At 49.7% G+C, this 26,007-nt stretch overlaps 1 protein-coding gene across 1 annotated transcript in view; it reads right to left on the reverse strand.

Moving 5' to 3' along the window:
- FUT8 (fucosyltransferase 8) overlaps positions 1-26,007 on the reverse strand; it is a 393,784-nt gene that overhangs the window by 85,745 nt on the left and 282,032 nt on the right. The window contains exon 7 of the mRNA XM_073637234.1: positions 17,769-18,039. Within this exon, the coding sequence (XP_073493335.1) occupies positions 17,769-18,039 (271 nt within the window). The remainder of the gene's footprint in view (positions 1-17,768; positions 18,040-26,007) is intronic.

Raw genomic sequence — 26,007 nt, forward strand, 5'->3', positions numbered from 1 at the left:
TGTTGGGACCTGTCCTTCAATTCCGAAACAAAAGGAGACTTGATTATCTCTTGGTAGTCTGGAGTTGGATAAATAAGGAGTGCATTTGTTGCCAACCTGCAGATCCTGCTTTGTCCTGACAGCAGAGGTGGTGCTAGAGAGCAAAACCGAGAAAATTTCTGTGTTTGTTGACAGTGGAGCCCCGGAGTCAGCATGGTTGATGCTGAGTTGGTGAAAACTCATGGTCTTGCTTGCTGTACTTTAACTAAACCTATTTCCATCTTAGCCATTGACTCGGCGCCACTTGTACAGAAAGCATTTACTCAGATTGTACATAATGTTACACTGAGGGTCGGGTCAGTTCATTGTGAAATAGTCCCTTGCTATCTCCTTGACAATCTTCCCACACCTATTATTTTGGGTATTCCTTGGCTTATTAAACATAATCCGTTGCTGGATTGGCAAACCGGGGAGATTATTGAATAGGGAGATTACTGCCATGAGAACTGTTTAGATATTTCCCTTGCTACAGTCTCTACGGAAATATAACCTGCTTTTCTGTCTGGTTTTGAGATTGTTTTTTCAGAGAGGGGGTGTCAGGATTTGCGTCCTCATCGTGCATATGACTGTCCTATTAACCTGACCCCCGGAGCTAAACTACCGAAGTCCAGACTGTAAAATCTTTGTGGCCCTGAGAGACAAGCCATGAAGGATTTCATTGCGGAAAGTCTGGAGAAGGGACATATCAGACCCTCATCTTCGCCCGTCGCAGCAGGGTTCTTCTTTGTGAAGAAAAAAGATGGCGGTCTACGTCCCTGTTTAGATTTCTGGGAATTAAATCAAATTACCATCCGTGATCCATACCCTCTTCCTCTGATTTCTGATTTGTTCAGCTAGGCTGTAGGAGCTAAGGTATTCTCCAAGTTGGATTTAAGAGGAGCCTACAATCGGGTTAGAATTAGAGAAAGGGACGAATGTAAAACAGCGTTCAATACCCCTGAAGGACATTTTCGAGAGTCTGGTTTTGCCTTTTGGTTTGACCAATTCACCTGCGGTATTCCAGCATTTTATAAATGATATTTTCCATCATTTGGTAGAGAGGTTTGTGGAGGTCTATCTGGACGATATTTTGGTTTACTCACCTGATTTTGAGACACATTGGGGGCATGTTAAGCAGATGCTCCAGATATTAAGGGATAACAAACTTTATGCCAAACTGGAAAAATGTGTTTTCGCTGTTCAGGAGGTGCAGTTTTTGGGGTACTTGTTGTCATCTTTGAGTTTTCAGATGGATCCCGAGAAGATCCGTGCTGTCCTTGATTGGGACCGTCCCGAGAACCTGAAGGCTCTATAACATTTTCTGGGATTCACTAATTTTTACCGGAAATTCATCCAAAATTACTCAGTAATTATGAAACCCCTTACTGACATGACTAAGAAGGGGTCTGATTTTTCCAAATGGCCGGATGCCTCTCTCCAGGCTTTTTCTTCGCTAAAGAATCATTTGGCCACTGCACCTATACTCAGTCAACCAGATGTTTCCCAACCCTTTATTGTGGAGTTGATGCGTCAGACGTCAGGGTTGGGGCTGTGTTGTATCAGGGTCCATCCCCTGGTAAATGGCGTTCATTCGCCTTCTTTTCTAAAAAAATTGTCTTCGGTAGAAAGAAATTATGACGTGGGTAATAGGGAACTTTTGCCGATCAAATTGGTGCTCAAAGAATGTCCATCCTATTTCTGACCATAAGAACCTGTCATATCTCCAGTCAGCTAAATGTCTCAACCCTAGGCAAGCCAGATGGTCCCTGTTTTTTACTAGGTTCAATTTTGTTGTCACTTTCCGTCCAGGGGTCAAAAATGTCAAGAATGATGCTTTGTCCGGGAGCTTCCCTGGTGGTGGTGACCATGAGAACCCTGCCCCGATATTACAGAAACGGGTAGTCATTTCGGCACTGTATCCTGAACTGGAGGGTGAGGTGTTGGAGGCTCAGGGAGACGCCCCTGCCTTCAGGAAAGTTATTTGTACCATTTGATCTGTGCCGCAAAATAATTTAAGAACATCATAACTTAATGCTTGCTGGGCATCCAGGTGGTAAGGCAACCGCGGATCTCCTCTCTCGTCGTTTTTGGTGGCCGGGGTTGTATCAGGATGTGATTGAACACGTAGCTGCTTGTAGTATTTGCACGCGTTCTATGGTTTTACATACCCGACCGTCTGGTACTCTTCTTCCATTACCTAGCCCTAGTAGACCATGGAAACACTTGTCCATGGATTTTATTACTGACCTACTGGTATCTGCAGGCAGAATGGTAGCTTTGGTGGTAGTAGATAGGTTCAGTAAAATGGTTCACTTTGTCGCATTACCGGCACTTCCCAATGCCAAGACACTTGCTCAGGTGTTCATAAATGAGATTGTGAAGCTTCACGGGGTTCCCTCCGAAGTGGTGTCAGATCGAGGGACCCAGTTTGTTTCCAAGTTCTGGAAGGCATTCTGTTCTCGACTGGGGGTGCAGCTGTCCTTTTCCTCTGCCTTCCACCCTCAGTCGAATGGACAGATCGAGCATGTCAATCAGAATTTAGAGCCCATACTTCAGGTGTTTCGTCTCCGAAAATCAGGAGGATTGGGCATCCTACTTACCGCTGGCAGAATTTGCCATTAATAATCATCATCAAGAATCCACTGGCAGGTCACCTTTCTTCGGTGCATACTGTTATCATCCACAGTTTGGTACCTTCAGTGGGAGAGGAGCTTCAGGAGTTCCTGAGGAGGTACGGTTTGCTTTGTTGCTCTCCTCGGTATGGCAGGGTGTTCTGAGTAATTTAAACATCATGGCAGACAGGTATAAATATATGGCTGACAGAAAACGCTTGCCAGGTCCGGACCTGAATGTGAATGACTTTGTATAGTTGTCTACCAGGAATATAAGATTGAAAGCTCTTTCTTGGAAGCTGGGTCCTAGGTTTATTGGTCCCTATAAAATAACCGCCGTCATTAACCCAGCAGCGTTTCGTCTTGAACTTCCTCAGGCCCTTAAGGTCCACAATGTGTTCCACAGGTCCTTACTCAAGAAGTATGTGGAACCTCTTGGGCCCTCACCTCTACCACCGCCCCCAGTAATGGTTGGTGGTAATCTGGAGTTCCAGATTTCGAGGATTGTAGATTCTCGTCTCCATCGTTATTCTCTACAATAGTTGGTGCACTGGAAGGGCTATGGTCCAGCGGAGAGGATGTGAGTTTCAGCGTTAGAGGTGAACGCTCTCAGGTTGGTTCATTCATTTCATACCTCTTATCCCAAGAAACCCGGTCCTGGGTGTCTGGAGGCCTCTTGTAGAGGGGGTGTGGGGTACTGTCACGGGTGAGTCAGAAGTGACAGACAGTCACCCTGCATTTGGTTGCAGGAGATCTCTTCGTTTGGCATTACAGGCAACTTGTTAGAAGCCGCATCTCTAGGACCCATCAGATACCTTCCTCTGGCTAATTAACACCCTGGCCTGGGTGTATAAATACCTGCTGTGTGCCAGAATAGGTGCCAGCGATATTCATTACTAATTGTGAAGGCTTGAGCAAGATCAGTAATTCTTAGTCTCTGGTGCTAGAAGACGTGTGCGCATTTGTCTGGAGTCGTCTAAAGCTAAGCGATTTTACCTTGTTTGTCCCCACTTGTTGCTTTTAGTTTTCAGTGGGGATCGACTAGTGCTCATCCCCTCCCTTCCGTAGCCTGAGCCTAACGTCAGAGAAAGACAGGGCGAGGTACGCATGCGGCGATTGGTGAAGAACCAGTATAGGGACGTCAGAGGAGACAGGGTGACACTAGATCAGCCAACGAGGTCTCCACGTCCCCCCTTTCCCTAGAGACTGGGTTTCCTTTCCCTCTTCCCTTTGTGCTGCACGTAGTCTTTCCCACACCTTGCGTGACATTAGGATAGCGAGTCGACGGACAACCTGGCATACTCAAAGAAACTACGATATATTGCAATTCCCAATTCGATTGGCGTTTGCAATCACCATCAACAAAGCTCAGGGCCAATCTTTAGAATTGTCCGGTTTAAAGCTAGACTTCTCACATGGACAATTATATGTTGCGTGTTCTAGAGTCGGCAAACCAGACAATCTCTATATCTACACAGACAATGGAAGAACAAAAAATATCGTATACCCACAAGCATTGTGAAATTAATGATTTTAGAAACGTGCGCTTTCTCTTTCCTTTCTTTTCCATTTAACCAGTCTGAGCCACAGCAACGCGTATATATATATATTTATTTATTTTTCAACCTCTCGAATTACACCTGAAAGTCTCCACTTTAAATGTATCTTAGTTTTTTCATAAAAAAACCCCAAAAATAGCAAAATTGCGGCCTGCAGAGCTGAAATCACAAAGATCAGGTCACTGTCCAAAGCACAAAACAAAAATAAAACCGGTTTTAGATTCAGCGAAGCAACGGTACTTAGAGGCAATACTCTGTTTAAATGAAAAAAATCAAGAGAAAGCCCCTCTAAGTAGTGTCCCACCCTGCACTGGTGCAATGATCAGTTATTTTATCCTCCTCTGGCAGAGAATACTGCTGCGCAGGGCCGGCTCCAGGTTTTTGTGGCCCCGGGCGAAAGAGTCTCAGTGGCCCCTTTAACACACACCACGATTTAGGATGCACAGATACCACAGAGAAATATATATATATATATAGTACAAGGCCATTACATTACATTACGTGAGTGATATCTATTGTAAATTCTACAATAGCTCAGAAACCGGCGAATCCTCGCAGCGCACAGTGCAGACCGGACAGTATAGACCTCCATACAGTATTATGGACACCACATAGTCCTCCATACAGTATAATGGGCACCACTAAGTCCTCCATACAGTATAATGGCCCCACATAGTGATCCATACAGTATAATGGCCCCACATAGTCCTCCATACAGAATAATGGGCCCCACATAGTCCTCCATACAGAATAATGGGCACCACATAGTCCTCCATACAGTATAATGGGCCCCACATAGTCCTCCATACAGAATAATGGGCCCCACATAGTCCTCCATACAGTATAATGGGCCCACATAGTCCTCCATACAGTATTATGGACACCACATAGTCCTCCATACAGTATAATGGGCACCACTAAGTCCTCCATACAGTATAATGGCCCCACATAGTGATCCATACAGTATAATGGCCACACATAGTCCTCCATACAGAATAATGGGCCCCACATAGTCCTCCATACAGAATAATGGGCCCCACATAGTCCTCCATACAGTATAACGGGCCCCACATAGTCCTCCATACAGAATAATGGGCCCCACATAGTCCTCCATACAGTATAATGGGCCCACATAGTCCTCCATACAGTATAATGGCTCCACATAGCCCTCCATACAGTATAATGGGCCCCACATAGTCCTCCATACAGAATAATGGGCCCCACATAGTCCTCCATACAGTATAATGGGCCCACATAGTCCTCCATACAGTATAATGGCCCCACATAGCCCTCCATACAGTATAATGGCGCCACATAGTCCTCCATACAGTATAATGGCCTCACATAGCCCTCCATACAGTATAAAGGCCCCACATAGCCCTCCATACAGTATAATGGGCCCCACATAGTCCTCCATACAGTATTATGGACACCACATAGTCCTCCATACAGTATAATGGCCCCACATAGTCCTCTATACAGTATTATGGGCACCACATAGTCCTCTATACAGAATTATGGGCACCACATAATCCTCCATACAGTATTATAGGCACCACATTGTCCTCCATACAGTATTATGGGCACCACACAGTCCTCCATACAGTATTATGGGCACCACATAGTCCTCCATACAGTATTATGGGCACCACATAGTCCTCCATACAGTATTATGGGCACCACATAGTCCTCCATACAGTATTATGGGCACCACATAGTCCTCCATACAGTTTTATGGGCACCACATAGTCCTCCATACAGTTTTATGGGCACCACATAGTCCTCCATACAGTATAATGGCCCCACATAGTCCTCCATACAGTATTATGGGCACCACATGGTCCTCCATACAGTATTATGGGCACCACATGGTTCTCCATACAGTATTATGGACACCACATGGTCCTCCATACAGTATTATGGGCACCACATAGTGGTCCATACAGTATTATGGGCACCACATAGTGGTCCATACAGTATTATGGGCACCATATAGTCCTCCATACAGTATTATGGACAACATATAGTCCTCCGTACAGTATTATGGGCACCATATAGTCCTCCGTACAGTATTATGGTATTATGGGCACCACCTATTCCTCTATACAGTATTATGGGTACCACATAGTCCTCCATACAGTATTATGGGCACCACATAGTGGTCCATACAATATTATGGGCACCACATAGTCCTCTATACAGTATTATGGGCACCACATAGTCCTCTATACAGTATTATGGGCACCACATAGTCCTCCATACAGTATTATGAGCACCACATAGTCCTCCATACAATATTATGGGCACCACATAGTCCTCCATACAGTATTATGGGCACCACTGTAATGCACACGCCCGGGCTGAGCGGCGTGTGCGTGTGATTGTAGTGATTCCACTGGACCGTGCCGGAGAGTGAATACCTGGAGGGGCTTAACTAGGTATTCACCCGATCCGACCAGGGTCGCACGACAGCATACGACGCCAGTGCACCAAGGAGGAACCGAGCAGAGGGACCAGGTGCTACTCCAGGACAGACCCCGGACACGGCTGTTGACCCACACAGGGGAATACAGGAACAGACTGGTAGGCTGGCACACAGACTGGTGGGTATAGGCAGGCACGACTGGTATGCAGGCAGGCGGGTATGCAGGCAGGGGGGTACAGGCAAGCACAGCTAGAGTGCAGACAGGGAGGCACTAGCAGGTAGGAACACAGGCGGGATAGGACCCAGTACACACTGGGACTCAGGAACAATACAGGCAGAGGGGTACAGGCAAGCATAGCTAGAGTGCAGACAGGGAGGCACTAGCAGGTAGGGACACTGGCAGGATAGGACCCAGTACACACTGGGACTCAGGAACAGAACCACAGATGTGGCGGACAAACACAGCAGAGTGAGGCCGCCCAGAGAGGTGAGCGAGAACAGGGCAGGACAAGGCCGCCTGGAGCGGTGAGCAAGAGTAGAGCAGGACAAGGCCGCCAGGAGTGGTGAACAAAGGGTCAGAGCAGGCTAGAACCGCCGGAGCAGTGAGCAAAGGAGTCAGAGCAGGCAAGGCTGAGTAGGGGGGACAGGGCTCTGTTCACACGGAACAGACAGGAAGGGAAAGGCAGAGCCAGACACCCACAGGGTACTTGCAGTGAAGTAGCGAGTGGACCACAAACTCACAAACGGGAGTACAGAGACAACAGGCAGGAGTTAGGTACGAGTTCAGACTCTGCAGAAGAAGGAAAGGAACGGACATAGAGAAAAGACAGATGAAAGATAGGAGAGAGTACAGACTGGAACTGAGTGTACGGACGAGACCGACACAGGAGCGGGACACAGGAGCGGGTCTGGGAATACGGCCCCCAGAGAGGCGGGACGAACAGGCAAGGAGCGTGTTCAGACAGGACAGACAAGATACAGGAGCAGGTCTAGGTAATCGGCCCCTAGAAGGCGGGAGGAACAGGCTAGGAGCGAGTTCAGACAGGCCTGGAAATACAGCCTCCAGGATAGGCAAACAAGAGAACACAGAAAGGACTTAGTTCAGACACGGGAACTGATACCACAAAGCAGGAGAAATAGACAGGACTCAGTTCAGACACGGGAACTGATACCGCAAAGCAGGAGACAAAGAACGGGACCTGGCACCTTCAGAGTGAAAGCACACACTGAATGAAACACTATGCTCAGGCAGGGATAGATGGGAGCAGCTGAGCTATATACCAGGTGACAGACAGCAATAGGCTGAGGACGCACAAGGGGTGTGACCCACAGCAGGAACAAAAAGCAGGAAGTGATCGGGCGCCGCCCTTAAGCAGCAGAAACAGACACAAACAGACAGCATGGAGGGAAGCCAGAGAGACATTCTGGACTGGAGATCAAGTGCGCGCTCTTGCACAGTGGGAGATGGACCACCATGCAAGGACGCCGCCAGGTATGTTACAACCACCTAGTCCTCCATACAGTATTATGAGCACCACATAGTCCTCCATACAGTATAATGGCCCCACATAGTCCTCCATACAGTATTATGAGCACCACATAGTCCTCCATACAGTATAATGGCCCCACATAGTCCTCCATACAGTATTATGGGCACCACATGGTCCTCCATACAGTATTATGGGCACCACATGGTCCTCCATACAGTATTATGGGCACCACATGGTCCTCCATACAGTATTATGGGCACCACATAGTCCTCCATACAGTATTATGGGCACCACATAGTCCTCCATACAGTATAATGGGCCCACATAGTCCTCCATACAGTATAATGGCCCCACATAGCCCTCCATACAGTATAATGGCGCCACATAGTCCTCCATACAGTATAATGGCCTCACATAGCCCTCCATACAGTATAAAGGCCCCACATAGCCCTCCATACAGTATAATGGGCCCCACATAGTCCTCCATACAGTATTATGGACACCACATAGTCCTCCATACAGTATAATGGCCCCACATAGTCCTCTATACAGTATTATGGGCACCACATAGTCCTCTATACAGAATTATGGGCACCACATAATCCTCCATACAGTATTATAGGCACCACATTGTCCTCCATACAGTATAATGGGCACCACACAGTCCTCCATACAGTATTATGGGTACCACATAGTCCTCCATACAGTATTATGGGCACCACATAGTGGTCCATACAATATTATGGGCACCACATAGTCCTCTATACAGTATTATGGGCACCACATAGTCCTCCATACAGTATTATGAGCACCACATAGTGGTCCATACAATATTATGGGCACCACATAGTCCTCCATACAGTATTATGGGCACCATATAGTCCTCCATACAGTATTATGAGCACCACATAGTCCTCCATACAGTATAATGGCCCCACATAGTCCTCCATACAGTATAATGGCCCCACATAGTCCTCCATACTGTATAATGGACCCACATAGTCCTCCATACTGTATAATGGACCCACATAGTCCTCCATACAGTATGAGCCCCACATAGTCCTCCATACAGTATAATGGGCCCCATATAGCCCTCCATACAGTACAATGGCCCCACATAGCCCTCCATACAGTATAATGGCCCCACATAGTCCTCCATACAGTATAATGGTCCCACACAGCCCTCCATACAGTATAATGGCCCCACACAGTCCTCCATACAGTATAATGGTCCCAAACAGCCCTCCATACAGTATAATGGCCCCACATAGTCCTCCATACAGTATTATGGGCACCACATAGTCCTCCATACAGTATTATGAGCACCACATAGTCCTCCATACAGTATAATGGTCCCAAACAGCCCTCCATACAGTATAATGGCCCCACATAGTCCTCCATACAGTATTATGGGCACCACATAGTCCTCCATACAGTATTATGAGCACCACATAGTCCTCCATACAGTATAATGGCCCCACATAGCACTCCATACAATATTATGGGCACAACATAGTCCTCTATACAGTATTATGGGCCCCACATAGTCCTCCATACAGTATAATGGCACCACATAGTCCTACATACAGTATTATGGGCACCACATAGTCCTCCATACAGTATTATGGGCACCACATAGTCCTCTATACAGTATAATGGCCCCACATAGCCCTCCATACAGTATAATGGCTCCACATAGTCCTCCATACAGTATAATGGCCCCACATAGCCCTCCATACAGTATAAAGGCCCCACATAGTCCTCCATACAGTATTATGGGCACCACATAGTCCTCCATACAGTATTATGGGCACCACATAGTCCTCTATACAGTATAATGGCCCCACATAGCCCTCCATACAGTATAATGGCTCCACATAGTCCTCCATACAGTATAATGGCCCCACATAGCCCTCCATACAGTATAAAGGCCCCACATAGTCCTCCATACAGTATTATGGGCACCACATAGTCCTCCATACAGTATTATGGGCCCCACATAGTCCTCCATACAGTATAATGGACCCCACATAGCCCTCCATACAGTATTATGGGCACCACAGTCCTCTATACAGTATTATGGGCCCCATAAAACGCTCAATGACACGGATTACCATGAACAATTCTGAGAGAAAGAGACAGAGACAGAAAGAGAGACAGAGAGAGAAAAGGAGAGAGAGAGAGAAAAGGAGAGAGAGAGAGAAAAGGAGAGAGAGAGAGAAAAGGAGAGAGAGAGAGAAAAGGAGAGAGAGAGAGAAAAGGAGAGAGAGAGAGAAAAGGAGAGAGAGAGAGAAAAGGAGACAGAGAGAGAAAAGGAGAGAGAGAGAGAAAAGGAGACAGAGAGAGAAAAGGAGACAGAGAGAGAAAAGGAGAGAGAGAGAGAAAAGGAGACAGAGAGAGAGAAAAGGAGACAGAGAGAGAAAAGGAGACAGAGAGAGAAAAGGAGACAGAGAGAGAGAAAAGGAGACAGAGAGAGAAAAAGACAGATAGAAAAAGACAGAGAAAAAGAGAGAGAAAAAGAGACAGAGAGGCTGGACACGAGAGAGGCTGGACACGAGAGAGGCTGGACACGAGAGAGGCTGGACACGAGAGAGGCTGGACACGAGAGAGGCCGGACACGAGAGAGGCCGGACACGAGAGAGGCCGGACACGAGAGAGGCCGGACACGAGAGAGGCCGGACACGAGAGAGGCCGGACACGAGAGAGGCCGGACACGAGAGAGGCCGGACACGAGAGAGGCCGGACACGAGAGAGGCCGGACACGAGAGAGGCCGGACACGAGCAGAGGCTGGACACGAGCAGAGCAGAACACTGCAAGATGAGCTCCTAATCAAACCCAAGTTTATACCTTATAATGAGCAGATTGGAGGACATATCCCAAAAATCTACAGACATGACGAAATACTGAGCACACCGGACAAAGATTTTAAGGCTAAGTGTCCACAAAGCAGAAATCCTCTGGATTTTTTCCGCTTCTCCCTGGCAGGAAAAACACATGCGGATTTTACATGAGGATTTTAAATGCGTTTTTCCCGCCAGGTAGAAGCGTTTGTCAAGCGTCTTTGCAGCATTTCTGCATGCGGGTTATCAAGCGCTTTTAACATCACTTGGAAAGTGCTTGACAACTTGGTCACACTATATAAATCCATGCAACCGACAACCGGCATATATAGTGTGACCAAGTAATAGTTAACAAAAAGAATAAAAATGGTAAAAAATATATAAAAAACAACATTATACTCACCTTTCGTTGGCCCCCGGTCTTCTCTCCGGTGCATCCGGTGTCTTGGGTGGCTCGCGGTGGTGTAAAAGGACCTTCCATGACATAATTTAGTGATTAAATGACGTCATGGAAGGTCCTTTTACACCATCGCGAGCTGCCGGGGAGTCAGGACACACTGTACAGGAGACGGGGGGCATCAGTAGGTGAGTATAATGTTTATTTTTTATTTTAAATTCTTGGATGAGCTTCTCCTCTTCTCCAGACCCGGGTACCATCGTCACATTGAATCGCTTCATATCCGCGTGTGCACATGTAGTGATGCAGATATTAAGGGATTCAATGCAAGTCAATGGCGGCAATTACGCCGCGTATCCGCAAAAATAATGGACATGCTGCGGATTTTTCCGCAATGATAATCCACAGCGGAAGTTTCCGCAGCATGTGCACAGCACATGCGGATTATCATTGGGGACCATGGGGCACGTATTACCAAGCGTTTTCGCTGCGGAAATTCCACGGCAAAAAAGCTTGAAAAACGCATCGTGGGCACGCAGCCTAAGGATTTTAAAGACACAAGAAAATTCAAGATACAAAGATACAAGAGCAAGACCAGATCGCCTAGTGGAGACCCAGCAAACAGACAACCACCAAACCCTAATAGAGCACAGTGCACCCCCAAGGTAAGGGCTTCATGCCAATATATTGCTAAAATAACAACTGACCGTATATTACGTACTAGAAAATATTAAAATGGATAGCTCTGCAGGCAAGGCAGGAGACCTGTAGACAGCAGGCGGAGACCTCAGGGGGCCTGACACACTAGTGATAACCTTCCCTGAGAAGAACCAACCCCAAGAGACCTAAAAATAAACAGTGGCAAAAATGGTACGACAAAGAATGCAAGACCATACGCAACTCCGTAAGGGTAGCCTCAAACCAAAAACACAGAGACCCCAACAACAGGGACCATGACATCCTACAGAAGCAATACAAGGAGAAAAAAAAAAGGCACATCTCCCACAGACTGCAGCAGCTTGAAGACTCCCCATCCAGGACAACCCATTGTGGGAGACCTCAAGTCATATCGGCACAAAGCCCAAGTAGAGCACCCTCCACATTCAGAACGGCAACATCTGGCATAGCTACTTCGAGGGCCTCTACAGGAACATACCAAAAGAATACCTAACCGCAGAACAGGAGCATCTAACCACAAAACTGAGGGACATGGAGGAGACAATTAAGGATTTCCAAAATCCTCAGGACACACCAATCAGTGTGGTGGAAATAAAAGACAGAATCAAACTGATGAGATGCAAGAAGGCCGGGGGCAGTAAAGGCATATTGCCAGACATGATCAATGTCCTGAGTACCGGCTACTTCCCTCAAAACTGGAATCAAGGTCAACAGCATCATTATTAAAAGGATCACCACCTTCCTCACCCAACTTGACATCATCAGCAGAAGCCAAGCTGGGTTCATGCTGAACCACTGTATCACCGATCACATCTACACCCTGCACAGACTCATTAAGACCCATATCCACAGCTCTGGAGTCCTCTGCCGCCCCAGTCAGCACGACCAAGAGGTGAAGTTCTTCATGTACACAGATGACCTTCTGCTACTCTTCCGAACCAAAAAAGGCCTCCAAGATAGCCTGGCAGTGCTGGAAACATTCAACACCACATGGGCGCTGTCCATCAACCAAAACAAGACTGATGTCATGGTGTTTCAGAGAAGGGACCAAAACAAAAGCCCCACTCCCTCCTTCACATTAAATGGCTCCACGCTGGAGAAGAGAAGCAGCTATACCTACGTCGGTCTGGAGCTAAGCCAATCTGGGAGCCTCAAGCAAGAAGTAGAGGCCTTGAAAAGAAAAGAATGCAGAACCTTCTACGTCACCAGAAGACAACTGTACCACCTCAAACCACAGGTGAGAGTCTGGCTTAAGATATTTGACAGCGTCATCACCGCTATACTGCTGTATGGCAGCGACGTATGGGGCCCAGAGATCAACCCAGACCAGACAAAGTGGGATCTCAGCCCAACCAAAGTCTTCCACCCGGAGCTCTACAAATATCTCCTCCAGGTCCATCGCAGTACCTCAAACATAGCCCTGTCGGGCAAAGCTGGGCCAAATAAAGGGGACCTCAGATAGCTGCAAGAAGCATTACATAAAGGGATGGAAGAGTGAATTAGAGAAGGCCCAGAAACTGGCCCCATATCTGGAGAGGTTATGACACCCCAAAAGACAGGAAGACCCTGAGTCTGTACAGACTTAGTGCCCACAGCCTAGAGGAGGAAACAGGGCGCCACCAACAGACATAAAAGCCGTGGGAGAACAGACTGTGCCAGCAATGCCAGCAGGGGCCCCTGGAGGATGAGGCACCCTTCCTGCTGCTCTGCAAAAAATACTCATAAGTGAGGGTCTCCCACTTCCGGAGACTCTCCACTCACATCCCAGACTTCCCATCCGTGGATGAGGAGAGGAAACCTACTGGGGGAAGAGGAATCAATGGTGGAGATAACCGCCCAATATGTCACCACATGTCATAAGCTGAGAGGAAGGTAAGACCCCCGAATGGACTATATCTGCCCAAATTGTGCCCCCCAACATCCCATTTCCATAATCTCGATCCCCTCCCCCGTCACACTTATTGTTTCTTGCTTTGGCAACACTAATTGCATTTTTGTCCTGACAATAAAGCCTATTTCAATGTGACTTTTGATTGAGAGAAAAAAGAGCGAGAAAGGCTGAGCGAGAAAGGCTGAGCGAGAAAGGCCGAGCGAGAAAGGCCGAGCGAGAAAGGCCGAGCGAGAAAGGCCGAGCGAGAAAGACAGAGCGAGAAAGACAGAGCGAGAAAGACAGAGCGAGAAAGACAGAGCGAGAAAGACAGAGCGAGAAAGACAGAGCGAGAAAGACAGAGCGAGAAAGACAGAGCGAGAAAGACAGAGCGAGAAAGACAGAGCGAGAAAGACAGAGCGAGAAAGACAGAGCGAGAAAGACAGAGCGAGAAAGACAGAGCGAGAAAGACAGAGCGAGAAAGACCGAGCGAGAAAGACCGAGCGAGAAAGACCGAGCGAGAAAGACCGAGCGAGAAAGACCGAGCGAGAAAGACCGAGCGAGAAAGACCGAGCGAGAAAGACCGAGCGAGAAAGACCGAGCGAGAAAGACAGAGCGAGAAAGACAGAGCGAGAAAGACAGAGCGAGAAAGACAGAGCGAGAAAGACAGAGCGAGAAAGACCGAGCGAGAAAGACAGAGCGAGAAAGACAGAGCGAGAAAGACCGAGCGAGAAAGACCGAGCGAGAAAGACCGAGCGAGAAAGACCGAGCGAGAAAGACAGAGCGAAAAAGAGAAAAAGAGAGACAAAGAAAGAAAAAGAGAGAAAAATAAAGAAGAAAAAAAGAGAGCAAAGCGAGAGAGGTAGATATGAGATAGATTCTTCCAGCAGCAGCTTATCACCCTCATGTTTCACCAGGGCAGATGTAGCTCACCCCGTCACAGATAAGAAATTGGTGAAACTGGTGAGATTTTCGGACTTTGCTCTAATACATATAAGCCCTAACGTTAAAAAAAAAACATTTAAGCAGATGACGGAGACCCCCATCAGCATCACAAGGCCCTATTTATATAAAGGGATTGTCCCAACAGGAGCCCAGAATTGATGAGCAGTAAATGTCCTAGTAAACACACCAACACTACAAATACCACCTAAATGTACAAAGCATGTGCAATAAAGCGAGAGCTAACAAGTGCTACGTGCAGCGGGACGCTGCCGGGAGGAATGTGCATCGGACGTCCCTACAGGGCCTGTCCTCAGAAATGTGTGGAGCTGTGACTGCGCAGAGCTGGGTGTGCAGCCTGACACATGAATGACACATGTATGAGCGCAGGACCAGGCACACGCAGATAGGCAGGAGAGCTAGGGGTCAGAGGGAATAAGCCTGGGACACAGGAACTGTTAACCCTTAACACTACAGTGGGTACAGAAAGTATTCAGACCCCTTAAATGTTTCACTCTTTGTTTCATTGCAGCCATTTGGTAAATTCTAAAAAGTTCATTTTTTTTCTCATTAAGGTACACTCTGCACCCCATCTTGTCTGAAGCAGAAATGTAGAAATTTTTGCAAATTTATTATAAAAGAAAAACTGAAATCTTACATGGTCATAAGTCTTCAGACCCTTTGCTCAGTATGGAGTAGAAGCCCCCTTTTGAGCTAGTACAGCCATGAGTCTTCTTGAGATGGGCTGTCACACTGTACAAGGATCATCTTTATTCTCATTTGCACAAGGAAAGACTAGAAGCAATGGGATGAAACTGAATGGGAGGAGACACAGATTACATATTAGAAAAAACTTTTTGACAGTTAGGGTGATCAATGAGTGGAACAGGCTGCCACGAGAGGTGGTGAGTTCCCCTTCAATGGACGTCTTCACACAGAGGCTGGACAGACATCTGTCTGAGATGATTTAGTGAATCTTGCTTTGAGCAGGGGGTAGGACCAGATGACCCAGGAGGTCCCTTCCAACTCTACCATTCTATGATTCTATGATGCAACAAGTTTTTCACACCTGGATTTGGGGATCCTCTGCCATTCTTCCTTGCAGATCCTCTCCAGTTCCATCAGGTTGGATGGTGAACGTTGGTGGACAGCCATTTTCAGGTCTCTCCAGAGATGCTCAGATGGGTTTAGGTCAGGGCTCTGGCTGGGCCAGTCAAGAATGGTCACAGAGTTGTTCTGAAGCCACTCCTTTGTTATTTTAGCTGTGTGCTTAGGGTCATTGTCTTGTTGGAAGGTGAACGTTTGGCCAGGTCTGAGGTCCAGAGCACTCTGGAAGAGATTTTCATCCAGGATATCTCTGAACTTGGCCACATTGATGTTTCCTTCAATTGCAACCAGACGTCCTGTCCCTGCAGCTGAAAAACACCCCCATAGCATGATGCTGCCACCACCATGTTTCACTGTTGGGATTATATTGGGCAGGTGATGAGCAGTGCCTGGTTTTCTCCACACATACCACTTAGAATTATCACCAAAAAGTTCTATCTTCGTCTCATCAGACCGGAGAATCTTATTTCTCATAGTCTTGGAGTCCTTCATGTGTTTTTGAACAAACTCTATGCGGGATTACATATGTCTTTCACTGAAGAGAGGCTTCCATTGGGCCACTCTGCCATAAAGGCCCGACTGGTGGAGGACTGCAGTGATAGTTGACTTTGTGGAACTTTCTCCCATCTCCCTACTGCATCTCTGGAGCTCAGCCACAGTGATCTTGGGGTTCTTCTTTACCTCTCTCACCAATGCTCTTCTCCCACGATTGCTCAGTTTGGCTGGACGGCCAGGTCTAGGAAGACTTCTGGTCGTCCCAAACTTCTTCCATTTAAGGATTATGGAGGCCACTGTGCTCTTAGGAACCTTGAGTAATGCAGAAATTCTTTTGTAACCTTGGCCAGATCTGTGCCTTGCCACAATTCTGTCTCTGAGCTCCTTGGGCAGTTCCTTTGAGCTCATGATTCTCATTTGGTCTGACATGCACTGTGAGCTGTGAGGTCTTATATAGACAGGTGTGCGCCTTTCCAAATCAAGTCCTATCAGTTTAATTAAACACAGCTGGACTCCAATGAAGGAGTAGATCCACCTCAAGGAGGATCACAAGGAAATGGACAGCATGTGACTTAAATATGAGTGTCTGAGCAAAGGGTCTGAATACTTATGACCATGTGATATTTCAGTTTTTCTTTTTTAATAAATTTGCAAAAATTTCTACATTTTTGTTGTTTTTCAGTCAAGATGGGGTGCAGAGTGGACTTCAATGGGAAAAAAATGAACTTTTTAGAATTTACCAAATGGCTGCAATGAAACAAGGAGTGAAACATTTAAAAGGGGTCTTAATACTTTCCATACCCACTGTATATGCACTTCCGTAATACTCAATCTGCTACCAAGGAGGGGAGAGCGCCCCCTATCTTCCCCTTTTTTTCAGCGTTTCTCGTTATTTCTATGACCATTACAGAATGTCCCATTATAGTACAATAGCAAATATCAATGTGCAAAAACCTAAATTAGGGTAAAGTGACGCGAGTAGTTGAGAAGGACATTGGCCACATTTCTCAAATGTAAACTTTCCGGTTGATATATCTGCAAATCTACGGCTCGAGGGAGATTATACGCAACGCAAGTCAAGCGGGGCTGCGCTTGGCGGATTGAGAGGTGGGTGTTAATGAGCAAATCGTTTCAAGGACACGAGCATCACACTCCATGAATTTCACAGCGTCGTTTCCTATATCTGTCAGAGGACTGGGAAAATAAAGGTCAGTGGCCAGATGAGAGATTCTTATGCCAGATGACAGATGCAGCCATACTACGGTTATATTACATCTACGTCAACACATGGGGTCATAGGCAGCGTTCCACATCAGTGCAGTGCTGGCTCAACCAACATGGGCTCCTGCGGAGATCACGGCGAGCCTCACCTGACCAGTGTCCTGTGGTCGTGCCCGACCTATCCGTACACGTTTCGCTGACTGGCTTGAAGACCGTCTCCCATCCGCTCGTAGCATATCTCCAACTCTGTGACTCCAGTATGAGCGTCCTCTGCGTGCCGAAGGCGATCATGAAGCAGTAGACCACGTGGTGAAGCTGGCATCCGTAGCCGCAGCCTTTGTTGATGTTGCACACTAATTTCTTTGCTTTGCTGCAATCCTTTGGGTTCTACGGTAAAAGAAAAAGTAGGAAATCCATTTAAAAGCAAAAAGACAGTCGTCATCTAAGAGCGAGAACTGTACACGATCCAGCCCACCACTCCCAATGTATAACATCTGGCCCCATCTGACAGAGCGGCCGGTGGTGCAGAGCTCACGGATACCAGCGCGCTCCTCTAATAGGAGCCACCGGAATCACAAGCCCGTTCATGACATTACTTCCCTCCTATATCTTCCCTCTGGGAGTAATATTATTGAGAAATGGAAGGAACTGCAGCCAAGAAGTGGAGACCCCGTAATATTATAGAGAGGGGGCCAAGCGCTCAAGAGTAGAGGGCAGAAAAGCCACCACTGATCTGCGGACTCAACAACTGCAGAGTTCTCTGGTGTTACCATCAGCACAATCTCTGTGCCCCTGGTAGGAGTTTCATGGCCGCATGCAGCCGTACGTCACCAAGCACAATGCAGTGCGACGGATGGAGTAGTGTAAGGCCGCTACCACTGGACTCTGGAGGAGACATCTCTATCTGGCATGTGATGGAGGAGTGTGAGCTTGGTGAATGCAGGAGAACGTTACCCCCCTGACTGCATCATGCCCGCTGTACAGATGATGGAGGAGGATAATGTTCCCTATGACTGTGCCCAGTGCACAAGTTCCATAAAGACATGGCAGGGATCCAGGGGGAGTTTGGTGGAAGAACTTGACCGGATGCACAGAGCACAAACCTCAACCCCATCCAACACATCAGGGAAGAACTAGAACAAAGACTGTGATCCCCGCCTCCCCCCAAACATCAGGGTCTGACCTCACAAATGCTCACAAATTCCCACAGACTCCTCTAAAATCTTGTATTAAGAGAGCAGAAGCTGATGAGGCTGCAAAGGGCTGACCCCATATTAACGCCTATGGAGTAGAATGAGAGGTCCTCAATCCTGGAGGTGTGCAGCGTCCGGAAATGGGGGGATGATCATCAGTGTTTTGGAGCTGCGCTACCTCCGCCACATACCACTGGGGCTTGTTTGCATCCTGCACAACGGGTATTTGTCCATGTATTGTTAAATATGGCCTTTCTGCAGAGATGCTCCGAAAGCCTGGAGACCTCCCAATCAATGATGGCGACCAAGCTCAACTCTGACTTTTATTCCTGAGGAAGATGGGTTGGTCCTTGCGGATAAGTAGAAATAGGACAACGCTGGTAGGGCAGAGGGACAGCTGCAACGCAAAGCAGAAATGGCAGAGATATTACCGTGCATGCCCTACAGTGCGATATCTGGGGATGATGGTGGGAAAAACCTCAGGACATGAGCACAGGACACAGGTCCTTCACCAGGGAGGAGCTCATAACAAATGACAGAGGAGGCTGCAGAAGTGAGGACTATGATTACTTTTTCCCTCCTAAATCCAAAAAGAGTGTGAATGGGGAAAGTTTTGCTGTCAGCTGGAAAGAGTAATTTGGGGAAGAAGATCGCCATGCCAGTGGGGGACTGGTGGAAGTTAGAGGATGCTGCTGACAGTGGGGGACAGGCGACAAGTGAAGGATGCTGCTGACAGTGGGGGACAGGCGAAAAGTGAAGGATGCTGCTGATAGTGGGGGACAGGCGACAAGTGAAGGATGCTGCTGACAGTGGGGGACGGGGGACAAGTGAAGGATCCTGCTGACAGTAGAGAACAGGAGACCAGTGAAGGATGCTGCTGACAGTGGGGGACAGGCGACAAGTGAAGGATGCTGCTGACAGTGGGGGACAGGCGACAAGTGAAGGATGCTGCTGATAGTGGGGGACGGGGGAAAAGTGAAGGATGCTGCTGACAGTGGGGGACAGGCGACAAGTGAAGGAGGCTGCTGACAGTGAGGGACAGGCGACAAGTGAAGAAAGATGCTGACAGTGGGGGACGGGGGACAAGTGAAGGATGCTGCTGACAGTGGGGGACGGGGGACAAGTGAAGGATGCTGCTGACAGTAGAGAACAGGGGACCAGTGAAGGATGATGGTGACAGTGGGGGACAGGGGACAAGATAAGGATGCTGCTGACAGTGGGGGACGGGGGACAAGTGAAGGATGCTGCTGACAGTGGGGGACAGGGGAAAAGTGAAGGATGCTGCTGACAGTGGGGGACAGGCGACAAGTGAAGGAGGCTGCTGACAGTGGGGGACGGGGGACAAGTGAAGGATGATGGTGACAGTGGGGGACAGGGGACAAGATAAGGATGCTGCTGACAGTGGGGGACGGGGGACAAGTGAAGGATGCTGCTGACAGTGGGGGACAGGGGAAAAGTGAAGGATGCTGCTGACAGTGGGGGACAGGCGACAAGTGAAGGAGGCTGCTGACAGTGGGGGACGGGGGACAAGTGAAGGATGCTGCTGACAGTCGGGGACAGGGGAAAAGTGAAGAATGCTGCTGACAGTGGGGGACGGGGGACAAGTGAAGAAAGCTGCTGACAGTGGGGGACGGGGGACAAGTGAAGAATGCTGCTGACAGTGGGGGATGGGGGACAAGTGAAGAAAGCTGCTGACAGTGGGGGACGGGGGACAAGTGAAGGATGCTGCTGACAGTGGAGGACAGGGGACAAGTGAAGGATGCTGCTGACAGTGGAGAACAGGGGACAAGTGAAGGATGCTGCTGACAGTGGAGAACAGGGGACAAGTGAAGGATGCTGCTGATAGTGGAGAACAGGGGACAAGTGAAGGATGCTGCTGACAGTGGAGAACAGGGGACAAGTGAAGGATGCTGCTGACAGTGGAGAACAGGGGACAAGTGAAGGATGCTGCTGACAGTGGAGAACAGGGGACAAGTGAAGGATGCTGCTGACAGTGGAGAACAGGGGACAAGTGAAGGATGCTGCTGACAGTGGAGAACAGGGGACAAGTGAAGGATGCTGCTGACAGTGGAGAACAGGGGACAAGTGAAGGATGCTGCTGATAGTGGAGAACAGGGGACAAGTGAAGGATGCTGCTGACAGTGGAGAACAGGGGACAAGTGAAGGATGCTGCTGACAGTGGAGAACAGGGGACAAGTGAAGGATGCTGCTGACAGTGGAGAACAGGGGACAAGTGAAGGATGCTGCTGACAGTGGAGGACAGGGGACAAGTGAAGGATGCTGCTGACAGTGGGGGACAGGGGACCAGTGAAGGATGCTGCTGACAGTGGGGGACAGGCGACAAGTGAAGGATGCTGGTGACAGTGGGGGACAGGCGACAAGTGAAGGATGCTGCTGATAGTGGGGGACGGGGGAAAAGTGAAGGATGCTGCTGACAGTGGGGGACAGGCGACAAGTGAAGGAGGCTGCTGACAGTGAGGGACAGGCGACAAGTGAAGAAAGCTGCTGACAGTGGGGGACGGGGGACAAGTGAAGGATGCTGCTGACAGTGGGGGACGGGGGACAAGTGAAGGATGCTGCTGACAGTAGAGAACAGGGGACCAGTGAAGGATGCTGCTGATAGTGGGGGACAGGCGACAAGTGAAGGATGATGGTGACAGTGGGGGACAGGGGACAAGATAAGGATGCTGCTGACAGTGGGGGACGGGGGACAAGTGAAGGATGCTGCTGACAGTGGGGGACAGGGGAAAAGTGAAGGATGCTGCTGACAGTGGGGGACAGGAGACAAGTGAAGGAGGCTGCTGACAGTGGGGGACGGGGGACAAGTGAAGGATGCTGCTGACAGTGGGGGACGGGGGACAAGTGAAGGATGCTGCTGACAGTGGGGGACAGGGGAAAAGTGAAGAATGCTGCTGACAGTGGAGAACAGGGGACAAGTGAAGGATGCTGCTGATAGTGGAGAACAGGGGACAAGTGAAGGATGCTGCTGAGAGTGGAGAACAGGGGACAAGTGAAGGATGCTGCTGACAGTGGAGAACAGGGGACAAGTGAAGGATGCTGCTGACAGTGGAGAACAGGGGACAAGTGAAGGATGCTGCTGACAGTGGAGAACAGGGGACAAGTGAAGGATGCTGCTGACAGTGGAGGACAGGGGACCAGTGAAGGATGCTGCTGACAGTGGAGAACAGGGGACCAGTGAAGGATGCTGCTGACAGTGGGGGACAGGCGACAAGTGAAGGATGCTGGTGACAGTGGGGGACAGGCGACAAGTGAAGGATGCTGCTGATAGTGGGGGACGGGGGAAAAGTGAAGGATGCTGCTGACAGTGGGGGACGGGGGACAAGTGAAGGATGCTGCTGACAGTAGAGAACAGGGGACCAGTGAAGGATGCTGCTGATAGTGGGGGACAGGCGACAAGTGAAGGATGATGGTGACAGTGGGGGACAGGGGACAAGATAAGGATGCTGCTGACAGTGGGGGACGGGGGACAAGTGAAGGATGCTGCTGACAGTGGGGGACAGGGGAAAAGTGAAGGATGCTGCTGACAGTGGGGGACAGGCGACAAGTGAAGGAGGCTGCTGACAGTGGGGGACGGGGGACAAGTGAAGGATGCTGCTGACAGTGGGGGACGGGGGACAAGTGAAGGATGCTGCTGACAGTGGGGGACAGGGGAAAAGTGAAGAATGCTGCTGACAGTGGGGGACGGGGGACAAGTGAAGAAAGCTGCTGACAGTGGGGGACGGGGGACAAGTGAAGAATGCTGCTGACAGTGGGGGATGGGGGACAAGTGAAGAAAGCTGCTGACAGTGGGGGACAGGGGACAAGTGAAGGATGCTGCTGACAGTGGAGAACAGGGGAAAAGTGAAGGATGCTGCTGACAGTGGGGGACAGGCGACAAGTGAAGGAGGCTGCTGACAGTGGGGGACGGGGGACAAGTGAAGGATGCTGCTGACAGTGGGGGACGGGGGACAAGTGAAGGATGCTGCTGACAGTGGGGGACAGGGGAAAAGTGAAGAATGCTGCTGACAGTGGGGGACGGGGGACAAGTGAAGAATGTTGCTGACAGTGGGGGATGGGGGACAAGTGAAGAAAGCTGCTGACAGTGGGGGACAGGGGACAAGTGAAGGATGCTGCTGACAGTGGAGAACAGGGGACAAGTGAAGGATGCTGCTGACAGTGGAGAACAGGGGACAAGTGAAGGATGCTGCTGATAGTGGAGAACAGGGGACAAGTGAAGGATGCTGCTGAGAGTGGAGAACAGGGGACAAGTGAAGGATGCTGCTGACAGTGGAGAACAGGGGACAAGTGAAGGATGCTGCTGACAGTGGAGAACAGGGGACAAGTGAAGGATGCTGCTGACAGTGGAGAACAGGGGACAAGTGAAGGATGCTGCTGACAGTGGAGGACAGGGGACAAGTGAAGGATGCTGCTGACAGTGGAGGACAGGGGACCAGTGAAGGATGCTGCTGACAGTGGAGAACAGGGGACCAGTGAAGGATGCTGCTGACAGTGGGGGACAGGCGACAAGTGAAGGATGCTGGTGACAGTGGGGGACAGGCGACAAGTGAAGGATGCTGCTGATAGTGGGGGACGGGGGAAAAGTGAAGGATGCTGCTGACAGTGGGGGACGGGGGACAAGTGAAGGATGCTGCTGACAGTAGAGAACAGGGGACCAGTGAAGGATGCTGCTGATAGTGGGGGACAGGCGACAAGTGAAGGATGATGGTGACAGTGGGGGACAGGGGACAAGATAAGGATGCTGCTGACAGTGGGGGACGGGGGACAAGTGAAGGATGCTGCTGACAGTGGGGGACAGGGGAAAAGTGAAGGATGCTGCTGACAGTGGGGGACAGGCGACAAGTGAAGGAGGCTGCTGACAGTGGGGGACGGGGGACAAGTGAAGGATGCTGCTGACAGTGGGGGACGGGGGACAAGTGAAGGATGCTGCTGACAGTGGGGGACAGGGGAAAAGTGAAGAATGCTGCTGACAGTGGGGGACGGGGGACAAGTGAAGAAAGCTGCTGACAGTGGGGGACGGGGGACAAGTGAAGAATGCTGCTGACAGTGGGGGATGGGGGACAAGTGAAGGATGCTGCTGACAGTGGAGAACAGGGGACAAGTGAAGGATGCTGCTGACAGTGGAGAACAGGGGGCAAGTGAAGGATGCTGCTGATAGTGGGGGACAGGCGACAAGTGAAGGATGCTGCTGACAGTGGAGGACAGGGGACAAGTGAAGGATGCTGCTGACAGTGGAGAACAGGGGACAAGTGAAGGATGCTGCTGACAGTGGAGAACAGGGGACAAGAGAAGGATGCTGCTGACAGTGGAGAACAGGGGGCAAGTGAAGGATGCTGCTGATAGTGGAGAACAGGGGACAAGTGAAGGATGCTGCTGATAGTGGGGGACAGGCGACAAGTGAAGGATGCTGCTGACAGTAGAGAACAGGCGACAAGTGAAGGATGCTGTTGATAGTGGGGGACAGGCGACAAGTGAAGGATGCTGCCGACAGTGGGGGACAGGGGACAAGTGAAGGATGCTGCTGATAGTGGGGGACAGGGGACAAGTGAAGGATGCTGCTGACAATAGAGAACAGGGAACCAGTGAAGGATGCTGCTGATAGTGGGGGACAGGCGTGAAGTGAAGGATGCTGCTGACAGTGGGGGACAGGGGACAAGTGAAGGATGCTGCTGATAGTGGGGGACAGGGGACAAGTGAAGGATGCTGCTGACAATAGAGAACAGGGAACCAGTGAAGGATGCTGCTGACAGTAGAGAACAGGCGACAAGTGAAGGATGCTGCTGACAATAGAGAACAGGGAACCAGTGAAGGATGCTGCTGATAGTGGGGGACAGGCGACAAGTGAAGGATGCTGCTGACAGTAGAGAACAGGCGACAAGTGAAGGATGCTGTTGATAGTGGGGGACAGGCGACAAGTGAAGGATGCTGCTGACAGTGGGGGACAGGGGACAAGTGAAGGATGCTGCTGATAGTGGGGGACAGGGGACAAGTGAAAGATGCTGCTGACAACAGAGAACAGGGAACCAGTGAAGGATGCTGCTGATAGTGGGGGACAGGCGACAAGTGAAGGATGCTGCTGACAGTGGGGGACAGGGGACAAGTGAAGGATGCTGCTGATAGTGGGGGACAGGGGACAAGTGAAGGATGCTGCTGACAGTAGAGAACAGGCGACAAGTGAAGGATGCTGCTGACAGTGGGGGACAGGGAACCAGTGAAGGATGATGCTGATAGTGGGGGACAGGCGACAAGTGAAGGATGCTGCTGACAGTGGGGGACAGGGGACAAGTGAAGAATGCTGCTGACAGTGGGGCATAGGGGACAAGTGAAGGATGCTGCTGACAGTGGGGGACAGGGGACAAGTGAAGGATGCTGCTGACAGTGGGGGACAGGGGACAAGTGAAGGATGCTGCTGATAGTGGGGGACAGGGGACAAGTGAAGAATGCTGCTGATAGTGGGGGACAGGGGACAAGTGAAGGATGCTGCTGACAGTGGGGGACAGGGGACAAGTGAAGGATGCTGCTGATAGTGGGGGACAGGGGACAAGTGAAGAATGCTGCTGATAGTGGGGGACAGGGGACAAGTGAAGGATGCTGCTGACAGTGGGGGACAGGGGACAAGTGAAGAATGCTGCTGACAGTGGGGCATAGGGGACAAGTGAAGGATGCTGCTGACAGTGGGGGACAGGGGACAAGTGAAGGATGCTGCTGACAGTGGGGGACAGGGGACAAGTGAAGAATGCTGCAGCCAGTGAGGGACAGGGGACAAGTGAAGAATACTGCTGACAGTGGGGGACGGGGGACAAGAGAAGAATGCTGCTGACAGTGGGGGACGGGGGACAAGTGAAGGATGCTGCTGACAATGGAGCACAGAGGACAACTGAAGGATCCCGCTGACAGTGGGGGACAGGGGACAAGTGAAGAATGCTGCTGACAGTGGGGGACGGGGGACAAGAGAAGAATGCTGCTGACAGTGGGGGACAGGGGACAAGTGAAGGATGCTGCTGACAGTGGGGGACAGGGGACAAGTGAAGGATGCTGCTGACAATAGAGAACAGGGAACCAGTGAAGGATGCTGCTGATAGTGGAGGATGAGAGGGACATTGGAGGATGCTGCAGACAGTGGAGGATGAGAGAGACATTGGAG

The sequence above is a fragment of the Phyllobates terribilis genome, unplaced genomic scaffold (genome assembly GCF_046119375.1).
Source record: "Phyllobates terribilis strain yellow unplaced genomic scaffold, ASM4611937v1 Scaffold_6__1_contigs__length_29720123, whole genome shotgun sequence".
Classification (NCBI taxonomy): domain Eukaryota; kingdom Metazoa; phylum Chordata; class Amphibia; order Anura; family Dendrobatidae; genus Phyllobates; species Phyllobates terribilis.